Raw genomic sequence first — 25688 nt, forward strand, 5'->3', positions numbered from 1 at the left:
GACTCATAAAACGCTGTTAGGGAAAATAATCAGGTTGTAATATATATGTGTGACACACAGAAACATACACAAACAGTTGCACTATGGACAGACAAAAAACTCTTGCACTCTTTTGCACACTACGTCCTCTAAAAGCTGCTAAGATTCCTCCAAGCTACTAGACATATTTTTACATATAACATCTATATTTTGTCTAATAGATTCTATTCTATTCTGCTTTAATTATATTTGGCTTTTATTATATTCTGTTTTATTATGTATCACTGTTGCACTGTGGGATGAGGCACTAAGGAAAAACATTTCACTGCATTAATACATGTATGTAATGTATGTGACAAATAAAGAACCTTGATCATATTGTGTATACTCCTGGGGAATGGGGCCAATGGCAAATTATTAAGCTTTTAATGGGCTTAACAACAAATCACTGGTCAGAAAATTAACGAGAATTAAGTAAATGCACTCCTGAGAGCTCCTGTGCCTCCATTTACTCGTTTACTTTTGCTGTTTGGGAAAAAGCTAGAAACAGGGAAATTCATTTATATAGTGTTCTTGTACACAAAGGTAAAATCATGATCATTCAAACTAACACATCTGGGTGTACAAAATCTTCTAAAAATATCTTCTGGGATTTTTTTTCTTAAAAGATGAGTCATTATTTGGTTATCTGCTACACCTGATGCAGCCCATGAAGGGCCTGATAACACGCTCATAAATAGAAGCAGGATTGATAGAGCAGGGAGAGATCTACAGAATTTGTTTAATTCTTGCTAATTTTCTGATTTGTTGTTAAGACCATTAAATGCTTAATATTTTGCCATTATAGACTTGGCCCTTTTTTTGTTTTGTTTTTTTTGCCCAGGAGTGTAGTGTTACAACCAGTGACTGTATCTCTTTTATTACCACCTGGAACTCTATTCGACTCAACTGGGATCAGAAGTCTACATAAAACAGCTCATAATATTAATCTATATAGTTCGTCAAATTATTTACAAATTAAAAATCTTAAAAACTTTGCATTTATTGCATAAATATTCACCTCAATGCTGCAAGTAGGCCTTGCTGCAAAACAAAAAGTCCTGCCCTGACCCAGCTCCTCCTACCTGGGCCTATTCCAGGAGGTGGCGACAACTTAGTGTGTTTTAGACCGGATAAGCGTGTTTAATGTGTTGTTTTGTGTTGTACATTGCTGTGTGGGTTAGGCTTATAGGTGGCGAAGAACTATGTCTGTTGCTGTCAAACCCTCAGATTAGCTCTGGTGCAACCTGTTACCATCAGATGTCACATAATTAGTTGAATGGACTCCACACGTGAGTCTTCCTGGAAGACCCCAGATTTTGTCAGAGAACATACCTAAATAAACAGCATCATCAAGACCAAAAGTATCAATCGGGAATATAAAAAAATCCCAAACAGTGAACATCCCACCAAGCCCCATTAAATCCATTATTTAAAATAAAAAAATAATAATAATATGGTGCAACTGTGTCTCCAGAAGTTAGGGACTGGGTACATAGGGCATTAGTCAGAAAGGCAACGAAGAGGCCAAGAGCAATTCTCAACATAACACCACCACCACAATGCTTCACTGTGGGGATGTTCTGAGGGTGATGAGCAGTTTTGGGGTTCTTCCAAATGTAGAGCTTTGTACCAAGGCCAAAAAGTTCAATATTGTGGGCTACTTTGTGTAGATTTATGGCATATCCCAATTAAGTCTATTTCAGTTCCAGGTTGTAATACTACAAAATGTGGAAAGGTTCAAGGTAGTGCCTACTTATGCAAGTCAAATAATACAAATCAAATGTAAACTGAAAACTAAAAATGTTGCAATAACAGTAATATAACATAATTATTGTGATTATTTTTTAACTTAAAAAAAAAAAAGCAACAAAATGGGGTTGAGGCTACATTTACACAGGTTGTAATTTAGGAAATAAAATAATCCCTGTAAAATATATTTTTTCTGACAGTATCTTTACTTACTCGTGATTTGGCTTCTTTCCACATGATGGTTCATGAGATTGACTAAAGTGGTGAAAGCTGGAACATCACTGCCTGATTGTTACCCACGTGGACGGGATATGTGCAGATTATTTCATCAAGGATGATTGTTTTCACCATGATAAGCACATTCTTTCTGTAATAGGCATGCTAGTGAGTGTCACCAACTATCAACAAATGGTAAAGAGTGACATTGTTGCAGGGGACAAGGCTGGCATTAAAGAGACCCGTGCTCCAAGGCACTGTACTCACTTCCCCCTGGAGGAATGTGTGCTTGGGCTCAGTGTGTGTTTCTATCTGAAGGACAGAGCATGTAGGGATGATGGGGCTTCCATGGTTGCTGGCGCTCGAACTTGTGCTGCATGCGGGATCGTTCATGTGTGGAGTGATAACAGCTGCCTCGGTCACCATCACACAGGTACAACACTCTGCGTATACAAACTCACACCTTTCATAAGTACAACTATCCTATTGAGAGAGAGTTTTAATGGGTTTAGTGCATGAACTATTATGCTATAGTATTGTACCATTTGTAAAATTGCTTTTATTTTGATACTGTATCCTTATATAGAATATTTGTTGATATACAGTGAATATATGCCCAATATATGACATAATGTAGTATATATATAATATAGTATATTATAATATAGTAATATAAAAACATATAATGATACAAAGCTTAAACATAGGCATATATCTGTAACATGGACAAGATTTGGGATTACACTGGACGATTGGCACTTGACTGTTAATTTCATTATTTTGTCTATTTCTGTAGTCATCTAACTGAATTAAACTAGTTTTGTTCTTCAACCCTAAAATTAATTTAAACTCTCAAAATTCCCTTTTAAATAATCTACCTTTTCCTTTGATTTTTGATTCCTTTGTCACTGATTTCCTAATGACATATTATATTCTGTGCTATGACTTGCAGTACATGGAATCATTGACAGGGTCTTGGTCTTGTTTGTAAATCTTAAAATAATTAACAGATGGATCAGGATGCCATTAATTCTTCTCAGTTTGAACGGACCATTATTTGTGATTTAATGAAATCTTTGGTCATGTGACTAACAACCTATGGTTCCACATTAGGCTTTATGGGAGTCAGATGATGAACTCTCAGTGGTGTGTGTGTGCGTGTGTGTGTATGAGAGAGAGAGAGAGAGAGAGAGAGAGAGAGATCCCTTATAAGTATTTTTTTAAATTATTTAAAATACTCATTATTTTTAAAATATTCACTATGCAAATTCAAATCTATGTGAATTTACATGCATTTTTTTTCACTACAAAGTACTTCAGTTTAACATCATGTATTGTATTGCAGGGTCACTTTTCAGGACAGTGCATCCTCTATGGCAGTATCTACTTCAACACATCTGACCGGTCCTTGACAATAGAAAGCTCCAGTTCTCCCTCACTCTGCCATTTTGTGTCAGCCATCTCCATGTGTGTGGCCATTTATTGCTTCTCTTTCATTCTCTACTGGATCTATGCAAGCTGTGTGGATGATTACGTAAAAAGGTGAAGTTAAATCAATGCAAAGAGCTAATGGGAAATTTCCCCATGTTTAATTTTTCAATTGCTTGTATGCCAGATTTGTTTGCCATTTGCAGATCAATAATACATTAAATCATTATTTGTGATTTTTGCTGATAAACAAGTAAGGAATAACACACTATAGCTCATTCTGTTATGATAAAATAATCAACAACAAGGTCAAGTGATGTGGCCTGACACAAAGTTGAGGTACTGTTACCAATTCGAAGTTCCTTATTCCAATAACAGCACATCCTGTAGTTTTTATTCCTCTTATAATGTGCCAACAGTTAGATTTTTTATTAATTTAAGAATGATACATCATACTTTTTATTTATTTATAATTATGTTTAATGTTGCAGAACATCCATGAATCAAGTTAGTTCCTGTTATCACTTATGTTATAAACAGTCGTTCCCTCACCAGCGTATCTTTTTCTTCTTTTTCTTGACATTAATAAGACAAAAACACAGCTTGTCATGTTACAGTGAAACTGCAAGGCTGCAAAGCCCTCGGTCCTGCAAACTTTCCTGAGGCCAAAAACTTAAAGTTACAGCTTTACGTATGAATGTTACAAATCGCTGACACAGACGACTCCTTCCCCAAAAAAAATCCTAAATAAACACCTCACAGAAAACTTCACTATATCAATGATTACACACATTTTTAAAAAATCTGTTTAACAGCTGCTTTTATAGAAAATTAATCAGTACAATCTGACAAATCAGATTAGAGAAGTCAACAGTGCTCTGTGGTGTAATAGAAAATAATTCCTGTTCTGTTGTGTGTTTGTGTCTGTTAGGAGAGGTGTGTGGCTGAACGTGTCCCTAGGGGTGTGTGTACTCCTCCTACTTTTTCTCTTGGTGTCAGGGTGTATTCTGAGGATTGGTAGAGACAACCTGTGTCTCACTGTCCTTCACAACATTTCCTCCATCAGCAGGTGGGCTCAACTAAGATGTTACTATAAAATGATCAAATGCAATAAAATTAATGAAATAAACAGATTGTAAATTTGTAATGATTAACTTGAGTCATCCGAAAAGTTAAGAAAGCAAAGTTGAGGGGTGGAGCTAATGTTCTTACGCTTTCTTATGATGCCATTTTTATTATTTAACAATTAAACAAGCTCCATCCACACCACCCTCGCTTGTTTGGCATCATATGAATTTGTCATTAGAACAGATTCAATAAAACTATTTTGGCAGAATAATTTAGATAATACAATACTGAGCACAAAAACATAACTCATGCATAGTTCCTATTAATTTTAATTTACTAATGAATGAGTATGAATTTATACACAGTTAATGTACATACTGATGAAGAAATTAATTTACATTTGATATTTTTGACGTGTTGCTTTCAGTTGTAAGGAAGCGCAGAATATGACATGGTCGAGTCCCTACACAGGGACTGAATTTTACACAGAACTGCACAGTGCTGAGGTATCACTCCACATGCACACACACACACACGCACACACACACACACACACACGCACACACACACATGCATATATATAGCTAGCATTGGACACACATACAGAATGACATGATAGGAGATAGCAGCAACAATCTATCAGTTGCACAAAAAAGAAAGAAAAGCCTGACTTGAAAGATTGATGAGATGAGATTAGAAAAGAAAATGCAGTTAGGTTATGTTAAATCTCTCAGTAAAGTTTGGATTATTGTTCCAAAAACATCTGAAAGCATTCAGTCTCACTTGCTAGTTGTTAGCTACCAGGTTTAGCACTTGTGTGGAGCATGTAAGCTAGCCTTAGCTTGTTATTTATCCAAGTAGACTATAATAGCTAAACAGATTAGTAGACTGGCAGCTAGATAAAGCATGTTTGTATGTTCTTAGCTAGCTAATTAATGTCACAATATGTAAGTAAATTAGCTTGGTAGCAGTTTATGAATACTAGATATCTAACTAGCTACTGAATGCCATCCTAGTGGTTATAGTTTCAAGTCTTGATGTTTGCTAATTTACAGTAAAACAGTTCTACAACACAGTACACTGAGGAGGTGTGAGGTAAATGATGAAAAAGTGGTAGATAATCTATGTGCAGTATATGGTTCAGAACCAAACTGAATTTTATATAGGACACCAGGAAATCTAGGACAAACATTGCATAGACAGCAATAGTCAGACACCTCATGCTTGTATGTATGTCAGCTATGAAAAACTGTGAGGATACATTTTCATCTTAATGATATTTTGTAAGAAATTCAGGGCTGATTTATTAAAAAAAAAAAAAAAAAGCCTTAACAGGACAGTCAAAGGTTGTAGTTCTGCTGCAGTTGTTTATCATGATGCACTCTTGCTGTGACTATTGACCTGATGGCTGATTGCCTTTTTTTTCCCTCAGAAATCCGTGTGGGTGAGTTTCTTCTTCTGGCTGTTGGCTGTGGCAGTTGTGGTGGTGCAGAGACGCCAGGCTCTTAGCGAGGAGGGCCAGTGGAGCTGTGATGAGACCGAGCCCTTCCTCCACCGCCCGGCTCGAGTCCTGTGAACCCCACCACAAACCCACACCTCAACATGTGGCACACAGCATTAAGGACTGACTAGATGACATGTCCAGATGAAATTGGGAGAATTGAGATGGCTGAATCCCACCATCACCCAAACATAAGAAAAGGATCGTTTGAAAAGCCTATTTGTGTTTTTTTCCCCACTAGAACATTGTTGCATAAGTTTGAAAGAATTTATAATTTAAAAACTATATTATGAATATTTTATGAACATTTTGGTAATACTATGTGATCAATATATTTCAGTCAACAGTAAATTGAGAAAGATATGTTTTATAGCCATGCCACAGTCAGACTTAAATGCATATTGAAGAAATGGACTTACTTCCTGCAAAAGACAGATTCAAACTCCCCAAGTAAATATAATGTGCTTATTTAAATATTGTACTAAAAAGGTTCTTTGTAATTAATAGAAGGAAATTTAAAAGTCTAACATTCCTACCAAGGTGTATTTTATTTGCAATTCAAATCTCTATATAAGTAAATCCTACTTCTTCATTTCATACACAGAAAAGGACAATATTCTTCCTATAATTTCCACACTATAAGACATGTTTTTGCCCTCTAGGTGGTACAGTAACTTTTTTGTGTTAGAGTAAGAGTAGGTCTGCTACATCAGTAGTTACAGGAAGGTTATGGTAAGACATACTACCAGTTACTGCCAATAATATTTTGCTGAAAATCCCATAGGAACTAGTGAAAATTATTATTATCATTGTGGTGGTGATTGAACAAGCAAAAGTCAAAGGTTATAGAGTAAATTACAGTTTCAACGTTAAACACTGAAAGGATGTACTTATATACAGATATTTTCCAGGTCTGACAGAGGGATTAAGATCCTGACTACTGGCTACAAGCATTAATATAGTGCTCCACTATATATTGGTAGCACTAATGGGACAAAAACTAAACTAGACTACACCAGTAAGGGGTGGTGAAGTACATTCTTAGAGTCAGTACAAACATAAATCAAAATGCCTGGTACATTAATGTGAAATTAATGACAGTGAAGTGATTTAACCTCCCAACATCTGTATTGTGGTATTTCTTGCTGGAAATTCAATGCAATTAAATAAATAAATAAATAAATAAATATTTAGAGCCCTCATCTGCCTGCAAGGTGATTTGTAATTGCAATTAAATAATTTCCCCATCTTCCTAACATTTTGCACCCTCACTGTTGAATACTAGTAGCTCTGGGGGTCTATCTCTGTTCCAGCTGGGGTGGAGCTAATTTCTGGGCCAGAAAAATGTATACAGAAGCCTGAAATTGTGGGCCAAGTGAGCCAATTTTGCAAATTACAGATACTTTTTTCTTTGAAATTATATAGCTTTTTATGTTTTGAGTCATGTATAAAATTACGAGTCACACCTTTAATCTTTTACTACTATTATGCATACATTAAGCACCCAGTTTCTGTTTGACCACTTATGCTAATACAGTATAACAGAATCCTACACAAGTTCACGCTTGAAAATAAACTTCTTAAATACGGCAATGGTCCTGTCTTATTGCGTCATTCAGTCTGGATCATGGCTTCCCCTGAAACAGGTCAGGTCACTTGCAGCTGCTTACTGAGCTCGTGTGCCTGCCTCTCCTTTGCTGTAAAGGCTACATTAGTGTCCATCAGCACCTCCAGGGTTTTGTTTATGTCGGTCATATCCTGCTTGGTGAGGGAGCTGTGCCGGTGTAGGCTCTGACTCTCCTCCCTCAGCTGAGCAGCCTCAGAAACCAGAGCAGCTATTTGCATTTGATATCTGATACTGCTCTTGTACCTGTGCGCCCAACGATAGCAGACTCTCCACATGCCTCTCCATTCACTGCTCAGTTTCATTAAGGCCATAGGAGCAAGAGAAATACATGCTAGGTGTCTCACAAACAAGTCCTCATTCCTGTTACTAGGAAAACAAGCTTGGTATTCCCAGAGACACTGTGACCTAAATCTCTAATGGCATAAATTGGTGAAAACAAGCAGCTTACTGAGAAGCTTAAATCATGTGCATGCTAAAGAACTCCTCACACACTAAAACTAAGCCTCTATACACTTCACACAGAAAACATTATGTCCACATTATTTAACCTTACAACACAAGCCTGACCAAATACATAATCCTTTCTCTTGACTTAGGTCTGAACACTTTCATATGAACCTAATAATGCTGCTTCATTAATTGTATTCCTGTACAAAACCACCCAGTGTGTATCAGCTTTCCCAAGTAAGCAAACTCTCACTTACCAGAGAAGCAGATTTGATGCACTGTTATTTTATTACTGCAGTCCCTTGTCCTTGTCTGTCCTCCACACATCCAAAAGTAATTTCCAGTGCAACTGAGCCGCTATTTCTCCCAGGTGTGCAAGCATTTTTTGTTCCTATCTTTCCTCTCTCTCTCTCTCTCTCCCATTTGATCTCATTTGTCATTAGGGCAGTGACTACAACAGCATTGCCCTTCATGCACAGATTATAAGAGAGGGAGACGAGTGGGAGGGCAGTGAAAGTCTTAGTATACAGTACAATTCTTTTTATGCTTACACATACATGTTAATACAAATGAACCCACATCATACTGACATATGTCTAACAAGATTTTTTTTGTATAAATCAATTCATCCACAATATATCACTTCAATTAATTCTCAAAACCATCACAATCCAGCTACTGTGTCTTGTTCAGGTAAGCAAAGAAGTTGAAAATAATCTGTTGAAAATAAGACAGGGCATGTAAACAAAATGACAGAAAAAAACAGCACTTAAGCAGATCAAGATAAAAAAAAACTCAGCAGGATGTCCTCCATTAATATTGATCCCAACCTAAAAACAGCTTGATCACCAACTAAATTAATCACTCAGAGTCACTCCAGTAGTAAAATGCAATGAAATAAATAAGGAGTTTAACAAAAAGTAAAGTAACAGGCCTGGTTGTCAGGTCCAGATTTACACTTCTCATACGCTCAACTGCATACCTTTCCTATTAGTTTCACTGTAATTATGGAATAATTCATAATTATATGTTTATATTAATCTATTAATTTATATTAATATTATATTAATATGTTTAATATGAATATTGCACTTTAGTATGAATAATAACTCAGTTAGTATTGAACATGTGACAGCAAAGCATTATTGCATCATCAAATATGATAGCCAATCATGTTTCAGTATACAAACAGCAAGGCAAATTGTTGGTGCATTTAGAGTTGGGAGAGTTTCTATTTTCATAGAATCTGGGTTTCTTGGCAAGGGTAAGAGATAGATAGATAGATAGATAGATAATTTCTTTGGTTAATTTTATTTTCTCTGTATTTTTCCACCCCTAGCACACAGCCTAATAACTACCGTAACTCATAGTGTTGCAGTGGTTAAGAAAATAACTACTCATTAAACACATTTCTAAGTGTTTGACTTTATTTATATGACCCCCAGAATAACCATTACTATCAACATCACCATCAACATCATGAACATCACAGAAATAAAGTTCAGTGCTAGTGAAAGATTTAGTAATAACTAGCCTACTCCTACATTCACACTAGCAAGCAACAAAGCAATCGATGACCAGTGAACATCTGAACTGAGATTTTCACAGTTACATGTTGTGCAAATTAGGTATGACATCCAATTGATTGGCTTGAATGATTCCTTGGCCCAATCCTATAGCACGTATGGTCTGACATTTCTTCAGTTCCCCACTCACAATTTTGGCTCCTACATTTAATTAGTTCCCATTTAATGTTTGACAAGCTTCATCATAGCTTGATACATACAAACGTTCATCTTATCCCATCAATGTGTATAGAGACATTATGAAGAAGAATTATGCTTGGAAGGAAGTAGCAGGAAATTGGTTGTTGGTGCAAACAACCAATTTTTCATACTGATTAGTGCATTACTTAATTTGTGTTTTACTAGTAAGCTTTAGAAGCTACTCATAATGACTACCGTTCTCATTAGAACTAAAAAAAAAAAAAGCTGGACATTTCATGCCCACAAGCAACAACAGTACAGTACAGTTGCTACATGTCCACAAGAGACAAATTACAAGCGACATGAGTGACTTATTGCTTGCTAGTGTGAACACGGTAATAGCAATCCTGCTGACAAAATAGTGATGCATTTGAGGGCTCTTTTTGACAGCCCAGATTTTGCTGCAGAATAAATTCCTCTCAAATATGCAGGACTCTGTTGTACATTCATCCACTCTGTGATGAGCTTCTCAACAGTCAGTCTTTGTTCACACCCTTCCCTGTGCTGTTTGTAAATCACATGACTTGTGCTTGCTAGTGAGCCTACGCTATGTGCAGATGCTGATCTGTGTCAGTAAACTTGGACTCAGGCTGGTTTGTATCTGATGAAATGTTAATCTTGGACAGTGTAGCTCTGGATCATGACTTGTGTTTTATAGGCAATTGTGTGCTTTTCACTAGTGACAGTCATTACACTTTGAAGTAATCTGTATTTTTTTCAATGAATCATCAAGATACTAAAGGACAGCTTTCTATAAATGTAAAGAAGGACAAAAAATGCCATTGTTCAAGCAGTACAGGGAGCAGGTGATGTGAAGAGTGACGTATGAGATTTTTTATACCAGTGTTACATTTTACATACTTCTCCTTCTCTCTAACATCATTATCATTTTACAAATTTTCTCCCAAGTCCAGACTATGCAAATCATATATGTATATGTGACTATGCAAGTTGAAAAATAATGCTGTATCATAGCTATATGCAGTTTTACTTTTTTCTAGCAGTAGACATGGAGCTAAATAGAAACAACTTTAAGGCCAACAACAGTGGAGTCATGAGCACCAAGCTTTTGAAAAGCAATGTAAGTGATTAAAACAAGTATGAGACAATACAGTTGGTTGGAGCACAAATACAAACAGCAAAGGACTACCATCAGTCGACATGTTCACTTAACAAATCTTTTCCATCCCTCTTTCATTCCCCATTAAAAAAAGTATTCTTCTCCCCTGAGATCTTTTGACTTTGATTCTATCTGCTCTGATTTCTTTAAGGAACTAAAACTTGTTTTCTACAGTATGCCTACTGTTACACTTCTGGTATTATAATGGCATTATGCAAATGTCTGCATGAACTACATTAATTTTTAACTTGCTAGGTGTGGAATGTCTTCACTAAGTGATCAGGTACAGTGGTCCAAGTTTCCATGTAAACTACAATACTCCTAGAGTGAAAGGGTACATGGACAAATTGAGCTTTTTTCAGTTTTCATGATGCTGTTGCAAGGTATAAAATAACAGGATACTGATATGTAATTATTCATGCTTATTAGAATGTTTTTTTCCCTAAAGGGTCAGTCCATGTCAACTTGACATGACACAGATCGACCTACATATATCTCATTTTTATTTAAACCCTACGTACATTCACTGACATCTGAGTCATTATTCATTGCTACTCTCATTTTTAAAGCTGACAGAACACATTTTCTCCAGTCAGGTTTCACCTTACATTTAGCCTATATACTGTCTTTTCTCTAGGTATGAGCTCTGTTTTCTTCCATGATCCCCCAACTCTGACCCTTTTTCATCTCTTTGATTCACTTACCTGAGGTCCTTCTACATGCAGTCTATACACACCAGTGCAAACTAATCTACATTCCCAAATAATCCCAGCCATTATCCTGTATCAATATCCCGCCCGCCATGACAGCTCTCTTCTCCGTGAATGATCAACACAGGAAAGTACAGAGCATCTTGATAGGCTGGTGGCCTGTCTCTCTCCTCTCCTCTGGCCTCGCCATTTTCTATGTCATCTCCCTGCCTCTGCCGTCGTTCTTCGACCTCACTGTTCTCCTCATCCTCCCCCTCTAGAACGCCCCTTCTCTCCTCATCTGACCCACGGAACCCCAGGCCCAGAAAGCCACCTCCCTCTTCCCCTCGTCCTGCCAATCCTCCTCCGAGACTCCTTGAGTGAAACAGGCAGGTATGACGGTTTCGGGTGGTGTGCAAGCGTCCCAGGGAGAAGCCACTGCGACTCAGCGTCAACCTTCCTCCTGCTCTGATGGGAAACGAGCTTGCCCCTACAACCATGTTCCCTCTGACCCAGGAAGGCAGAGATGAGCTGCTTGTCGTCCTCCGGCAGCGAGGGCAGCTCTGGAGGAAGTAGCTGGAGTTGCGTCTCATTTGGGCCGCCATTGCGACAGACAACGGTGTGTTCGGGTTGATGTCCAGGTCCATTAGCAAGGCCTCGGAGTAGCTGGGCACTATTTGCTGGTTGCAGCGAATGTGCCACTCCAGTTCAGTGATGTCCACCGTGTTTACCCGTGATATGACATGCAAAGTGGGTCCTCCAGAGCCATGCTCGAAGCCTGTCTGGTAGTTGTCTCTATTTTCATTTTCATTGGCATCCTCATTCTCACCAAACAGCTTCTCAACATGATAGTGGACATATGCTGTGCGGTACTCAACCACTACACGGAGCGGCCAGGAGAGCAGCAGAGCAGATGCCAGCCAGTAGACGCAGCGGCGTGTGTACCAAGGTGGCCGAGCAGGATCTGGGAATGCCAGCATGTGCTCCCTAAAGTCTACATTCTTCAGGTGCATACCCTCGCGTGCTTCCATGTAGTCATCCAGACCTTCATTATCGCCGAAGAAGCGTGCTCGCTGTGTGAGGTAGGCGGTCTCTGCACGAGCACTGGCGAAACTGAAGCACTTAGTGAAGCGCAGCCGGGTTACAGGGTGGTCGAGTAAGCCTTGCAGCTCTTTGGACACATCCTTGACACCATGCCTCGAGTAGTCAAACTCAGAACCGGCAGTGTGTGTGTTGACCCGTTCGTGGTATACCTGGGTGGTGGTGTAGGCATCTCCATTGCGGTAGCGCGTCACTTGCCTGGTCCTCCGTACATAATGATAACTGATGGCCTTCCACCATATACATGGTGTGGCCTGCTGCAGACGCTGGATCCTGTCATACACCTGACTGATCTCCACTTTAGCCAGATTGGCTGTTTTGGAGTAGCAATGCCAGCACTCCACCAGGTAGACGACATAAAGCATGGCCAGGAAAGCCACAGGGATGTAGACATATCCGTTGGAGCAGGGACTATCGTGGTAGAGCCGGGCTCGGTCGCCATAGTAGTAGGCAGGACCTTGGTCATCAGAAGCCATGACTGTGATGCGGTAGAGGGAGCACCAGCCTAGTGTGCCAAAGCAGCCGTACATGAGCAGGGTCAGTAGCAGGCACTTCCAATGAGACTCCCGGCACAGGGAGCCACTTAGGGACTGCTTGAGAGGACGTTGCTGTAGGTGGGAAGCAGGATGGGGTTTAGAGGGGTAGGGATGGACAGTGTGAGGACCAGGAGTGTGAATAGAGGGTAATGATTAGTAGAGATGTGAGTGAGTAGGCATAAAGAAGGTTTGAGGGATGTGGGAAAGGAGAGGGAGAGAAACAAGAAAGGTGTAGAAGTTAATATAAAGTTATGTAAGAAATAAACATAATGCACAATTTGTTCAGTGATTCAGTTGTAGAAAGACATGTAACTTATTTGCATTGGAAATACATGACCAAGTGGGAAGCGGTCTCTAAATTTCTGACACATAGATCAGACAGTAACTTGGAGAAATGTACTTTTCCCTTCCACAGTAATTGACTTTTCTCCACCAGTCTCTTGTGGGATGAATACATTTCCTGGCTGCTCGTAACTCAAGCCAAGCCTGCTTTTAACATGCTCTGCATCAGTGTAGAGAGGGAGCGCTGAATGCTTTTAGACGCATCAATGCATTATCATAAGAAGATGTGGCTGTCTCTGCTGCAACTTCTTGCCCTAGTGGCATTGTAAGGTAATGCATTTGCTGCTTTCAGTTACAGTGTGAGGAGAAAATAGACATGACATAATGGCTTGAAATAAACAAATAGAGGCACTAACAAATACAGCTGAAAAAGAGCATATTCTCCACACAGTCAATACTCATAACCGGCATAGGCCCATGTCCTTTTCGCTGGGTGCTCTCAGATCCTCTCTTTCAGATGTGTACACATGCACACACACATAAATCTGCTAACAGTCAGAGCAATGCCCTTGCCGTGAGAGACTGCAGCACTTAAAGGCCAGCTACAGTCCAGGAGAGGCTGTGATAGCCTGTGCTTTTCTTGGCAGAGGTGCAAAAGTTTAATTGTTCTAGTTTACCAAGGACACAAGTGCAAATGATGATGTGTGCAGCAGAATCCATTAGGACATACGGTGAACTTGAATGTCATCTCTGGTTTTTGCACTGTCCCTTATGAAAAGGGTTTTCAGTTAATTATGAAATAATCTCATCCTTCATACGGAATACATTGTGTCAATGTTAACATTAAATTTCCCCAAGCATAGAAGGCTTCATTAAGGAATATATGTGTCTACATCTTTTTTTATCCATAAATAGGACATGTTGAACTCAAAGGTATCATTATATAATGATCTCTGAGTGCAAAACAACAGGCTACATTATCATTGATTATTCACTGAGTGGATGCCGTATAATGACTGACTCAAATACATCATCAAAAAGTAGAGTATGGCAGTAGGAGGGTCAGATAGTAAGAAGATGCTTATGCTGTAAGAAAAAAAAAGTCCTCAGAGGCACCAATGATATTCTCTAGTAAGCACTTCTGGAATGTTCTATCATTAGCACTATTTGATTACACCCTAACATGGTGATTTGGCACGAGCACATGAATAGTGTATATAAACCCGACTGCTGGTTCAGAGCCACTCTAATAGGGTAAATTATTTAGCTGCTCTATAAGAATCTGCAGCCTTGGAAGTTGATGTGAATGCTTTTACATGAGGGGCACCAGAGTGCTGAGTGCTTGAGTCAGACAGAGAGAATAAATGAGCACAAAAGTGCACTGTGTGTGTATGTGTGTTACTGACTCTACACAGAGGCCTGCTAAAAAATCATTGTAACCCAAAGAGATTCCTGGTGGTTTTGTAATAGTATGCAAAAGTTCCTAATAGTATTTTCGTAATAATGTTTTCACAACGGAAAGAGGTCCCCGTGGTTTGACATGACGTTTAGATGATAGCTTGATGGTTTTCCAATGGACTGTAAAAGTATTCTGCAGGAATCTGGTAGTCTCTGTTGGTGACCTTGTGGTTATAGGCTGTGGTCTAATGATTTGGAATGATGCTGCAAATCAGACTGTCAGCAAGGAAACGAGAAAGCACTGGTGTGTAGCATTCACGATTATCCAGCTGATAGCTGACATACAATACAAATCATCTAGCTATGTAGCCGAATCAAGAAACCTTCGAAACAATTCAAACTATGAGATCTTGATGGAAATGTGTTTAATAAGGGTGAACAAGAAAGAGAATTAAATAGGACTAATACCATTAACTGCTTTGGCCTGTCCTTTAAAACATGATCTGAAAAAGAAATAATCAACAATACTGCACATTTAATTGCCAAGACTTATGTGTGAATATTCCATTTGGAGCCTCACCCATTTCCACCCTATACGAAACAGGTAGCTGGCTAGTGAACTGCTAGGAAAACCGCTAGGAAACTAGCATTTCAGTACTGGAGTCTCGGTTTCTATTGTCATTCTCAGAAATGTATTTAACAAGAAATACCTGTCAAATATACCATAAATACCACAATTTTGTTCATCACTAACATTAACAAAGCTGGCAGGCTTACACAAAGTACACAGGTTCTGTAGCTAAAAGTTTCTGGTTACCATATTTCAGGGGTACTTTAAACTAAGAGCAGAGTATTGTGGGATGAAGGACAAAGCCTGTTTCTCATATCATAAAATATTCAGTTGAACAAGCACTGGGATTGAAATGAATCTCTCTTCATGATAGAAAGCATATAATTATCCACCAGCTAGTCAGAACATACGGAGTTTGTCAGTAAAAGGGATATAGCAAATGAGGAAAGGATATAAGTGTTAAGTGTTATAACAGAGTTATAATAAATAAGAAGAGATGCACTCTTACATTGCTGGATTGCCCACTCAGCATATCTACTATCTATATCTGATATGGACACTACACCACAGAAGCCTAAAAGCAAACACACACCCCAACGGGAGTAACATGCATCAGAGGCGGCAGAGACAGCAAAAAAAAAAAAAAAAAAGTGAGTAACAGCTGTTACTGGAGTTCCAGTGAACAGTGTTCATATGACTGTAAGTGTTACATAAAAATTATTTTTTTAAAAACCTCAATAATATAATCCTAGACATCCCCATCCCCCCCTCTGTGTCTCCCAGTCTATCGATTACTGTGTAATGTAATATGGGCGGTTAACTGAGCAAGCATGAGTGTGAGTGAAGGAGTCGCTCCTAGGTTCAGAGCTTGACATGAAGATCATATAAGATGAGGCAATATGACAATTATACCAGTGCCCCAAAATAACTTACTCCCATGTCTTCATATTCAAATCAATGACTGTGGTTATATTCAGTAAACTTTATGGGAAAGGGTACTTGGATCCTTCTCGATATTACTGTTAGAAATGCTGAGAAATTTGACATACGCAATGCTTCTCATCCTTAAAGATTTCAAAATTATTTAAAAATGATGAGATTAAATATTACAGTGTCCCGGCACTGTGTTTTTACTAAACAATGTGCAAGTTATGAGGGTGAAAAAAAGACAGACCCATAAAGAATGTTAATAAGAATGCTGAATCGAGGAGTGAGAGCCAACAGAAAATAATGAAACAATGAAAAGAAATTGCAAAAGAACAAATTACCAAATGTGACTAAAGTACTAAAATGCTTTTTTTGCTTCAATGTTAGTTAATCATAAAATCCCAATAGGTTACAAGTTTATAAAAAAAAAAAACTGTTGTTTTTCACACAGAACTAACCTTCTCCATTAGCTTGCATTTTGCTTTGCGGCAAATCAATGACTTCCATTCATAATAGATTCCAAGCAGACACACTGTATGCCAATACTGACTGTAGCTAAAGTTTTGTCAAAAGGTTGTCTATGTTATGGTCCTCAGACAGTGCATTACAAGAATTGTCATATCTTAATAATGCATGACCCAAAATGAATGGATCTTCCAATCCTGCCAGGAAATGGCTGTCAGACATACCTGTTCATATCAACATGTCAGTCAGCATGTAACGGGATCCAATCCAATTTTTCAGTCTTGACTACTAGGTCTGCCTTGTCAGTTGGTCTTGAGTTATTTTTATGATAATAAAAAGCAGTGTACAACTTCAAACGGTCTTATTTCATCCTAAAGATGTTGATATCATAACAGTCCAGTATTTTGGGTGTATGAAGGCAGTACCACAGTACTCTAATTTTTGGATTTAAATGCCCACTGTAGACATGGAGAATTTTGGAAAGTTGGTGCAGAACATGTTAGACAGCAATAAAGTGCACAAGCAACATTGCACAAGCCTATAAAAACTCATGAAGAAAGTTTAGAAATGTGTTAACCCAGATATCAGTGTTCAGATTGCCCACTGAATGTACATAAACAGGAGTACACAAAATGCCATACATGATCCATTTAAGGTTTTTAAACTCATTTTGCTGGTGCAATGATGGAAAAATTTATGATGGAAAAATTATTATTCAGAATTATGGTGGAAAATCATTATTCAGTTCACTGTGGCACCAGCAAAAAATGTTTCAATCAAATGGTAGAAATGGTAATATGAATAAATGAATGAATGAATGAATAATAATAATAATAATAATAATAATAATAATAATCAACACTTCAACCAATCTTATGTGCGGTTTCCATGACTACTGAGAAGGTGGTGAGATGCCCGTAGCCCCGCCCCTTTTGTAAACAGGCCATTACTCAAAATCACGTAAACTGGAAGAGATTCTCACTCCTTAAGCACCGAGCGAAGAATAGAGGTAATAGGTAATAACATGAGCTACACTCTCATGGCTGACACATTTAGCAGGCTGATCTAATTGCGCAGACGCGCAGTCACCTGCTGCGTGTAGAATCACTCCTGATGAATCATCTAGACTGTCTGAGATGGAATAACGTCTGGAAATGGTTTGGTTAACGTTGGACTCAGTCTGCATAATACACTGGCATGCATTCCAGTAAAAGGTTCATGCATGCTCCATTTAGCCATCTGCATTATCCTAGGTCATGAACAATTAGGTTATCTAAACAAACAAACAAATAAATAAATAAATAAAACAAGCTTTAAAAATTCTGCTTTATTCAACATTTATGAGCTCTGGAAACTGAGCATATGCTACAGTGTGATAGGAAACAATCATGGCGCATCTTGCATTTTCTCACCCTTAAAATAAAAGAGAGAAATAGCATGACATAACTTACAAATAAGTCTTATTTAGTCTATAGGAGCACTTTCACCCCTTACCTCTTCCCGTCCACCGCCGTTCAGTGTGGGCGCCTCTCCGGTCACCGTCACCCCCTGCATCCTCAGTCCTGGCTCTCTTTTTGACTTGCATATATTATTATTGTTGTTATTGTTGTTGTTGTTGTTGTTGTTGTTATTGCTGCCATGCCCTGGGTCCAGACTGTCCTCTGGTCCAGCCTCGGGACCTTCCTGCTGGGATGCGTCTCACCCCATCTGAAAGAAAGCAGGCGACGTTTCTCCGAAAATCATCTGCCATCCGCGCGGTGGATAAAATGCGACTCTCTTCAGCACAAATGATCGTGTCCTTGCTCTCCCCTTCACGCCGCGCACCTACATCACCAGGCCGAAGCTGAGCGTGCTGCTGGCTACAGCCTAGGAATACATGGGTCTCCCTGAAAGCGCGTGCAGCTCAGGAAATAGCAGGTAACAGGTACCGTTACGCTTCACTTCCTCTGCACACGTACACGGCCACAGCAGTCGCGCGCCCTCCAGAAAGCGCGCGTGCACCCAGTGATCCCCTCTCTCTCTCTCTCTCTCTCTCTCCTGAAACATTCGCACTTATTACCATAATTTCATGCTTATTTAAAGCCTATATTGTCGATGGACGCGACCGATTCTCTGAATTTATGTTTTCGTCACGTTTCCCCCACACACATCCTCACACACACCCACACACACACATCCTCATACACACCCACACACACACACACCCACCCACCCCTTGAACTAACTGCGCTTACCTGATCGGTCACGCTCTCCGCGGGGTGACGTCATATCCACGCCCACTTTTCTTCTACACTAAAACAGGGCTATTAATAAAAACAAACGTATGACTGAGTGACCCTCTTGGTAAGCAATATCATAGTCATAAGATCATATTTCAGCCACTATGCATGGATATAGCAGATAAAAACTACTCTTAAAGAGGGAACTTTTTTGCGACTGGAAAAATATAAAATATAATAAGAAGAATGCAATGCCAGATCACCCCACGTGTTTAGGCATGAGGTGGAAAAATGAGTAAGTAACACCAGGTAATGATGGACAGGACAAGATTGCATTTGGTGCAAAAATGATTGCCCATATAATGACATTACTGTAACGGCTTCACAGCTCATAGCTGCTCTGAGATCCTAACACGCAATTGAAGGGATTTGGCAAAACAGACAATCCTATGCTACATGAACTCAATATGATTAATGAATTCTGTGGGAATTTCAAAGCAGTAATAGATGATATTTGAGGTCAGATTTGGGTGGCAAGGCTTATTTTCCACCCTGTACCACGCACATGGCCACACCCATAATGATACTGTTTTTGTGCACATATATTGTGCATTTATTAGACAAAAATATGCAATACAAAAAAAAAACCCTAAACAATCCTCAAGAGAACAGATTCACAGAGTTGACAATTTTTCTCAGCCAGTCAATGGGAAATAAAATCACACTTGGTCAGATATGATCAAGAGCTCTGTGTGCCTATTATATCTTCAATAACAGTAATGTAGGTCTAGTTAGTAGACTCACTGACATGGTGGCATGTCAAAAATCAGGATGTTCCTGTAGTCTATAATCTTTGCCTACATGCTCAAGCACACCCACAGATGGCGCCATGTCCTGATTTACAGAGCCTTCCTCGTGTTGTCTGTTCCCTCAGAAATTTTCCAGCAATTCACATCAGTGTTTGCAGTAGTTACCCCACAGGACAGTGTACACGATGGCTTGTCTGGTGATAATTTTATGGATTGTAAGAAATGTAATGCCTCATTTTGTCCTTCCTCTTGCAACCTGGCCTTTTACTCTACTACAGACAATTCATGACAGGTTTCATATCAAAATTTTCATTTGCAAAATAAAAAGATTACATTTTATTTGCCAGTATATATGGTGATTCAAAACCATCCCGAAACATTCAAGCATGGTATAAAAAGATTGCTCTAAACATGCATTAGAGACCTAAAAGCTCTAATAATGATTGATCTGTGATAAGCACATAAATAAAATTCAAGAGCGTGTAATATATGATACTAAATATGACACATAATAGGCTTTTCCTTTTCTGTGTACATCAAGAATAAGGTGTAATACAATAGCATATGTCTCCTTATCCATAGTATAGTTGTTGCACAGTGACATCTGAATGGATTTTAATTTTATTGTCTTAATGAAAGAAATAAATTGTCTTTATAATAATTACCGATAAAGCACACACTGAAGGGCATTTCTTCACATATCCCAACTAGGAAGGAAGTTGGAAGGGTGCCAGAGCACAGGGTACAACTTCTTGGTGCCAGTGTTGGTTAAAGGCTTTGCTCAGTAGTGCGCTTGGCAGAGCTCGGATCTGAAATCTCAATTGTCTGATCTAAACTGTACCCATTGACCACTTCCCCTTGATTTGAAATATCATGAACTGCTCATTTTCCAGGTTATCTGTCATTTCAGCATTACTCAAACACCAGCATCGGCATCACTAAGCGAGTGAGGAGAACAGGGAGACACACTTCCTCCCCGGTCTTGTGCCTTCCTTCTCCTGTTTTTGGATTTGGCTTTGGCAATCCTGCTGTTGGGATGTTTGACCTGGATGTGACTGCGCAAGCTGTCCTGTGTCTGAGCAGTCAGGCCACACTCTTCACACACATACAGCTTGTCCCTGCGTTCCTTGTAGGCATACTGTTGGAAGACACCATGAACCTTTTTTAGATGAGCCTCCAGGGAGCAGCGCTGAGTGAAGGCCTTCTCACACACAGTGCACTTAAAGGGCCGCACACCTGCAAGAGAGATTTTCTGGCTTAGTGAGGTGTGACAGAGAGAGAAAGAGAAGAAAAGATGGTAACACGTGATGATCGGCTCACCTGTATGGGTACGCACGTGCCTCTTGAGGTCGAAAGTGTCATTGAAGCCTTTCCCACAGTATTCACATGAGTACCTCTTAAAGTCACTATGAGTCCTTAAATGACGTTTCATCACTCGGGCGAGACAGAAAGTCTTATGGCATAGTGGGCAGGTAAAAGGGGAATCTGATGTAGTTTGTGAGACATTCACTGCTTCATTTTCCATCTCGGCCATCTGCATAAAAGAACAGAATCAAAAGTGAAATTCAATTCAGTTTTATTTGTACAGCACTTTTAACAATACACATCATCACACAGCAGCTTTATAAAAATCTGGATGTAGATTTAGATCCCTAATGACAAGGAAAGGAAAAAGGAAAAACTCCCTTATGCACCATGAGGAAAAAACCTTGGGAGGAATCAGACTCAAAGTAAACCCATCTTCTTCTAGGTGACACCAGATAGTGAGATATAAATTATTCATATTTAACAACCGCATACTTAGTATTGTTTGACATTACAGTATGTTAAAAGGACCTTCAGTATGAGCATATTGTGAATAAGATGCCCTGTGCTCATCCCATCATCCTTATGATTACAGCAGGAGTTCTTAGGTACAAATGTACAGTGTACAAATGTAAAGATACAGTGTAATTAAGATTATCTACTGAAGCAAAGCTGAGATTTGGGCTGAAACTATACATTGCACAACTGCAGCACTTGGATAATTCTTAGTAAAACGCTGCATAGAATCAATTATGGCAAAGAAAATAGAGACAACATATCTAAAATGTGGCAACAGGTCCATTATTAGAATTTTCTTTAATTTCCCCAAAATGTAATTACTCTAACCTTATTTTTGGAGCAGATGAAAGGAGGTCTGTGTGAACTCGATTCCTGCATGGCAGAGCGGGACAGCTGGGGAGTCGAGCTGTGAGATTGAGCATGTGTGTGTGTGGTCTTGCTCTGCGGGGTGGAGGGACAGACGGGCAGCTCAGCAGGGCTGTGTTCACACTCTTCATGGCCATGAGGAGTAAAGAAGCACACTGAAAAGCAAAGCAAGCAAAATTGGCCTATTGCACCATCCAGTTAAATGAGTACTAACAATTCTACCAAAGGGTCAATAAACTTTGCAGTTATTTGATCATTTATATCAGGGAATATGGAAATAACCAAACTGAGCCAGTGACTCATCAGGACCTGAGATGGTCACCCCTGAAGTACATCACTGAGCTCCACACAATAAGTGTGGCCCATGCTGACGTGATGAAGCCTATGCAGGGGATTTCAAAGGGAAAACACTCAAAGTGGCCATTTTCAACCCTGCCCTCACAGGGAACCTCCTGGGAAGTTGTCATGGGCCTGGGATTATGCACAGTGGGTCTAGCTAGTTCTTTGTACTGTCATTCCAAACTTGAGTGAAAAACAATTAATGGCAAATTTTAGACAGTCATTACTGAAGGGACAATATTGCTCCCAATATTCTTTGAGCTGTTACTTCGATTCTAAAAATCGCAACCAGACAGATTACTTATAAATGCAAAATAATAATAAATTAATCAATAGTAAACTGTAAACTGTGAGAGCATTATCTGATGAACCGTGAAGTTTTTATTATGCTGTGGGACAATTTTTTACTACTTTTCTCCAACTTCCCATACTGAGACAGTTTTCCTAGAGCATCACTGCCACTGAGAAAATTTTTCTACGTAAAGTTCACGATAAGATAGAGTTTACTTTTCTAGACAATTGTTTGCACTGGTTTCTTTCATCCAATGCTGTTCTGTTTTCATGTCTACTTAGTGTGCCCTATCCTGTGTATTTATTGTATATTTTGTACTCATCTCACATTTTCATCTATTTTTGTTCTTTATGTAGTCTTGTGTACCATGCTACTGTTTGTGTGTGTGTGTGTGTGTGAACCCATGGTCCTGAAGAAACAACATTTCACTCTAATGTATAAAACTTATACAGAGAAATGTCCATAAAACCCAATTAACCTTACGTATCTAGTATCTAGTAGTTCTAGATCTTGTGATCCTTTCAAAACAACTTCTGTTTAATGCTGAGCAAAACTTACTGCTCATCATGAAGTTACATAGTTAACACTAATGAGGCTACAAATTATGTGAACTGCATGTTGAATGGCAGTTAGTTTTGACCCCTACGACGAGTTCTCGCTGTGGCGGGCGAAGCCATGGACCACGAATCACGAGCCATGATCTCTAAATGAACAACAGCCCTAAACTGCATGGATCCTCTATAAGTCCCTGTAAAGAACTGTCTTTATCTCCAGTGGTTTCATTCAGTGCACATGTCTAATCTGATTTAAGAATGAATGAATATGAAACCATATAAAAAAATCACTTACATCATTTACAAATCTTTGCTTTGTGAACAATATAAACCACACAAACACTCACCAGGTGTGTAGATGTCTCCTCGCACAGAGTCAGGTACTTCATTCCAGTTTCTTTTCCCGGAAGTGCTGCTCGTCTTTTTAACCAGAAACACTCGAGGCATTATTTATATATTTATTTTAGTTTTTTTGCTCAAGAATCTTTTAGTTTTGCTTTCAGAAATCTAAATATTCCCGTTTTAGTCACTTTTAAGCTGTTACCTGTTGCACATTGACACATTTAACCCTCTCTCTAAATGCTGTTTTTGGTGAAGTTCACTTTTACTTCACGCGCCCAACTGAACTGAACCTCATTCACCTAACACGGCGACCAGGTAAGTCTCACGCATGCGCGTTAAAGTAACGGTGCAAACCCGCCGAAGTAGGTCAGTTACCCATCAACACAAGGAAAATATTATATTTCCTGAATTTTTTTTTCGCTAAAATGGAGATATTTTTCTTTGACACACGCAAAAAAAGTATAATATAACTATTAAGCAATTTCAAATAGCCTAGGTATAGTGTAGAGAAACCAAGCTACTCCTTTATGGTGTGTGTCAGATGGTGTGAGGTGTGTGAGTTGTTTGGCTCATGGGTGTGGACATGTTTAGAGTAATTACTGGGACAGTAGGCTTTGTTGGAGGAGTGAAATAAGAGTTGGTGGGCCTGAGGGTGGGGAAGGTTGGGGTGGGGGTGTATGTCCCAGTGCTTAAAAGTAGACAGCAATTAGCATTTAAGGCAGGCCTATTTATTTTTTATACTGTCTTGACTACATCAGTGTAATCATCCAGTGTGGCCTGGTGGGAAAAAAAAAAATAAACAGAGAATTGAATCTATTTGCACTTGACTAGTTTAATGCAAAGGCTCCAGGGTTCACACCTACCTAACTAAGTATAGCACAATTTGGGCCATCTGGACTTACATAAGTACTAGAGTTTTCATTAAACACTATTTTTCCTCTCTGCAAATTCACAGCATTAATAAGGTCAGCTCAGTGTCTGGCCCACTTCTGGATGGATTTAGTGTTTCATGTGTCCTCATAAAAACTCTTATTTATTTTATTTTATGTATATGTTATTACTTCTGTTATTGTATCGAATTATTTTACTATTTGTTATTATTTCATAATTTTTTATTGTTTTGTTTTATTTTATAGGGTTACTAATTACTTTTACAGGTTTTGTCCAGATGGCTTATTTTCTTCAGATCTGTTTTTCACAGTTTTGTCTATAGCTCTGTATGCAAATAAGAAGGGACTCATCGCTGTCTTTGAGATCTGATAAGGTTTATTCAGGTAGAACAATGGGACCTAAGCCACTAACAGCTCCAAAAGCAAACACACACACACAGACACACACACACACACACACACAGACCTTCCCCAACTTGTACAAAAATAAACCCAAACATTATACACTGTATTGGGTTAAACAGCATACAATAAACACATTTAACACTGTGTCCACTAATGTAACATTGATAACCATGACTAATATTTTGTTCATCTTTTCCTTGTGTATTCTCTTATATTTGTAGATCTAGCCCGCAAACTAACCTGTAATCTAACGTTATTTTCTGGCTTCTGGATATTTCTGTCTGAGTTATTATTTGGGGTATTTAATTAATAAAACATCGAATCTAGGTAGTATTATTCCAGGTATTATTCATGTATCTTTTTGAGACTCTACTTAGGATGGCACATACAAAAAGGTCATATTAATGTACACAGGGTGGTAAATGTCTTACATTTCAGGTTCCTGTATAAGGATAAGTGATAAAAAAAAAAAGTATTTACTCAATATTCAGATGTACCCTTTTGACTATGTACATTATATTAATGGTCACATTCTGGAACATGTCTAGAAGATTGCAAATGCCATATGTAGCTCTGAAAACCAGCAGCATGTCCAGGTTTTTATACATGGAGTGGCAAGGGAGGGGCACAGGCTAATAATGTATAGATGGATCTGTTTGTTCCATGGTGCAAAAATGACATAATGACATTGCTGATTTGGCTTCATGTACTTGCTCTATAGTTAGTAATACCTACA

At 38.8% G+C, this 25688-nt stretch overlaps 3 protein-coding genes across 3 annotated transcripts; 1 reads left to right on the top strand and 2 right to left on the bottom strand.

Moving 5' to 3' along the window:
• The first annotated feature begins 3 nt into the window (after positions 1–3).
• tmem179bb (transmembrane protein 179Bb) lies at positions 4–6460 on the top strand. The gene is made up of 5 exons (XM_053240042.1): positions 4–2419; positions 3332–3528; positions 4346–4483; positions 4910–4988; positions 5915–6460. The coding sequence occupies exons 1-5, from the start codon at positions 2321–2323 to the stop codon at positions 6056–6058; spliced, it is 657 nt and encodes a 218-aa protein (XP_053096017.1). The 5' UTR covers positions 4–2320; the 3' UTR covers positions 6059–6460.
• A 3002-nt stretch (positions 6461–9462) lies between these two features.
• LOC113541481 (transmembrane protein 151A) lies at positions 9463–19103 on the bottom strand. Its single transcript, XM_026938455.3, has 2 exons — positions 18407–19103; positions 9463–13341 (listed from the first exon to the last, which is right to left on the bottom strand). The coding sequence occupies exons 1-2, from the start codon at positions 18464–18466 to the stop codon at positions 11719–11721; spliced, it is 1683 nt and encodes a 560-aa protein (XP_026794256.1). The 5' UTR covers positions 18467–19103; the 3' UTR covers positions 9463–11718.
• Positions 19104–19747: 644 nt separating this feature from the next.
• Positions 19748–24220, bottom strand: ovol1b (ovo-like zinc finger 1b). The gene is made up of 4 exons (XM_026938850.3): positions 23663–24220; positions 22092–22285; positions 21261–21474; positions 19748–21176 (listed from the first exon to the last, which is right to left on the bottom strand). Exons 1-4 carry the CDS (start codon positions 23760–23762, stop codon positions 20857–20859), a joined length of 828 nt encoding a protein of 275 aa, XP_026794651.3. The 5' UTR covers positions 23763–24220; the 3' UTR covers positions 19748–20856.
• Positions 24221–25688: the final 1468 nt, after the last annotated feature.

Source organism: Pangasianodon hypophthalmus, chromosome 15, assembly GCF_027358585.1.
Source record: "Pangasianodon hypophthalmus isolate fPanHyp1 chromosome 15, fPanHyp1.pri, whole genome shotgun sequence".
NCBI lineage: Eukaryota > Metazoa > Chordata > Actinopteri > Siluriformes > Pangasiidae > Pangasianodon > Pangasianodon hypophthalmus.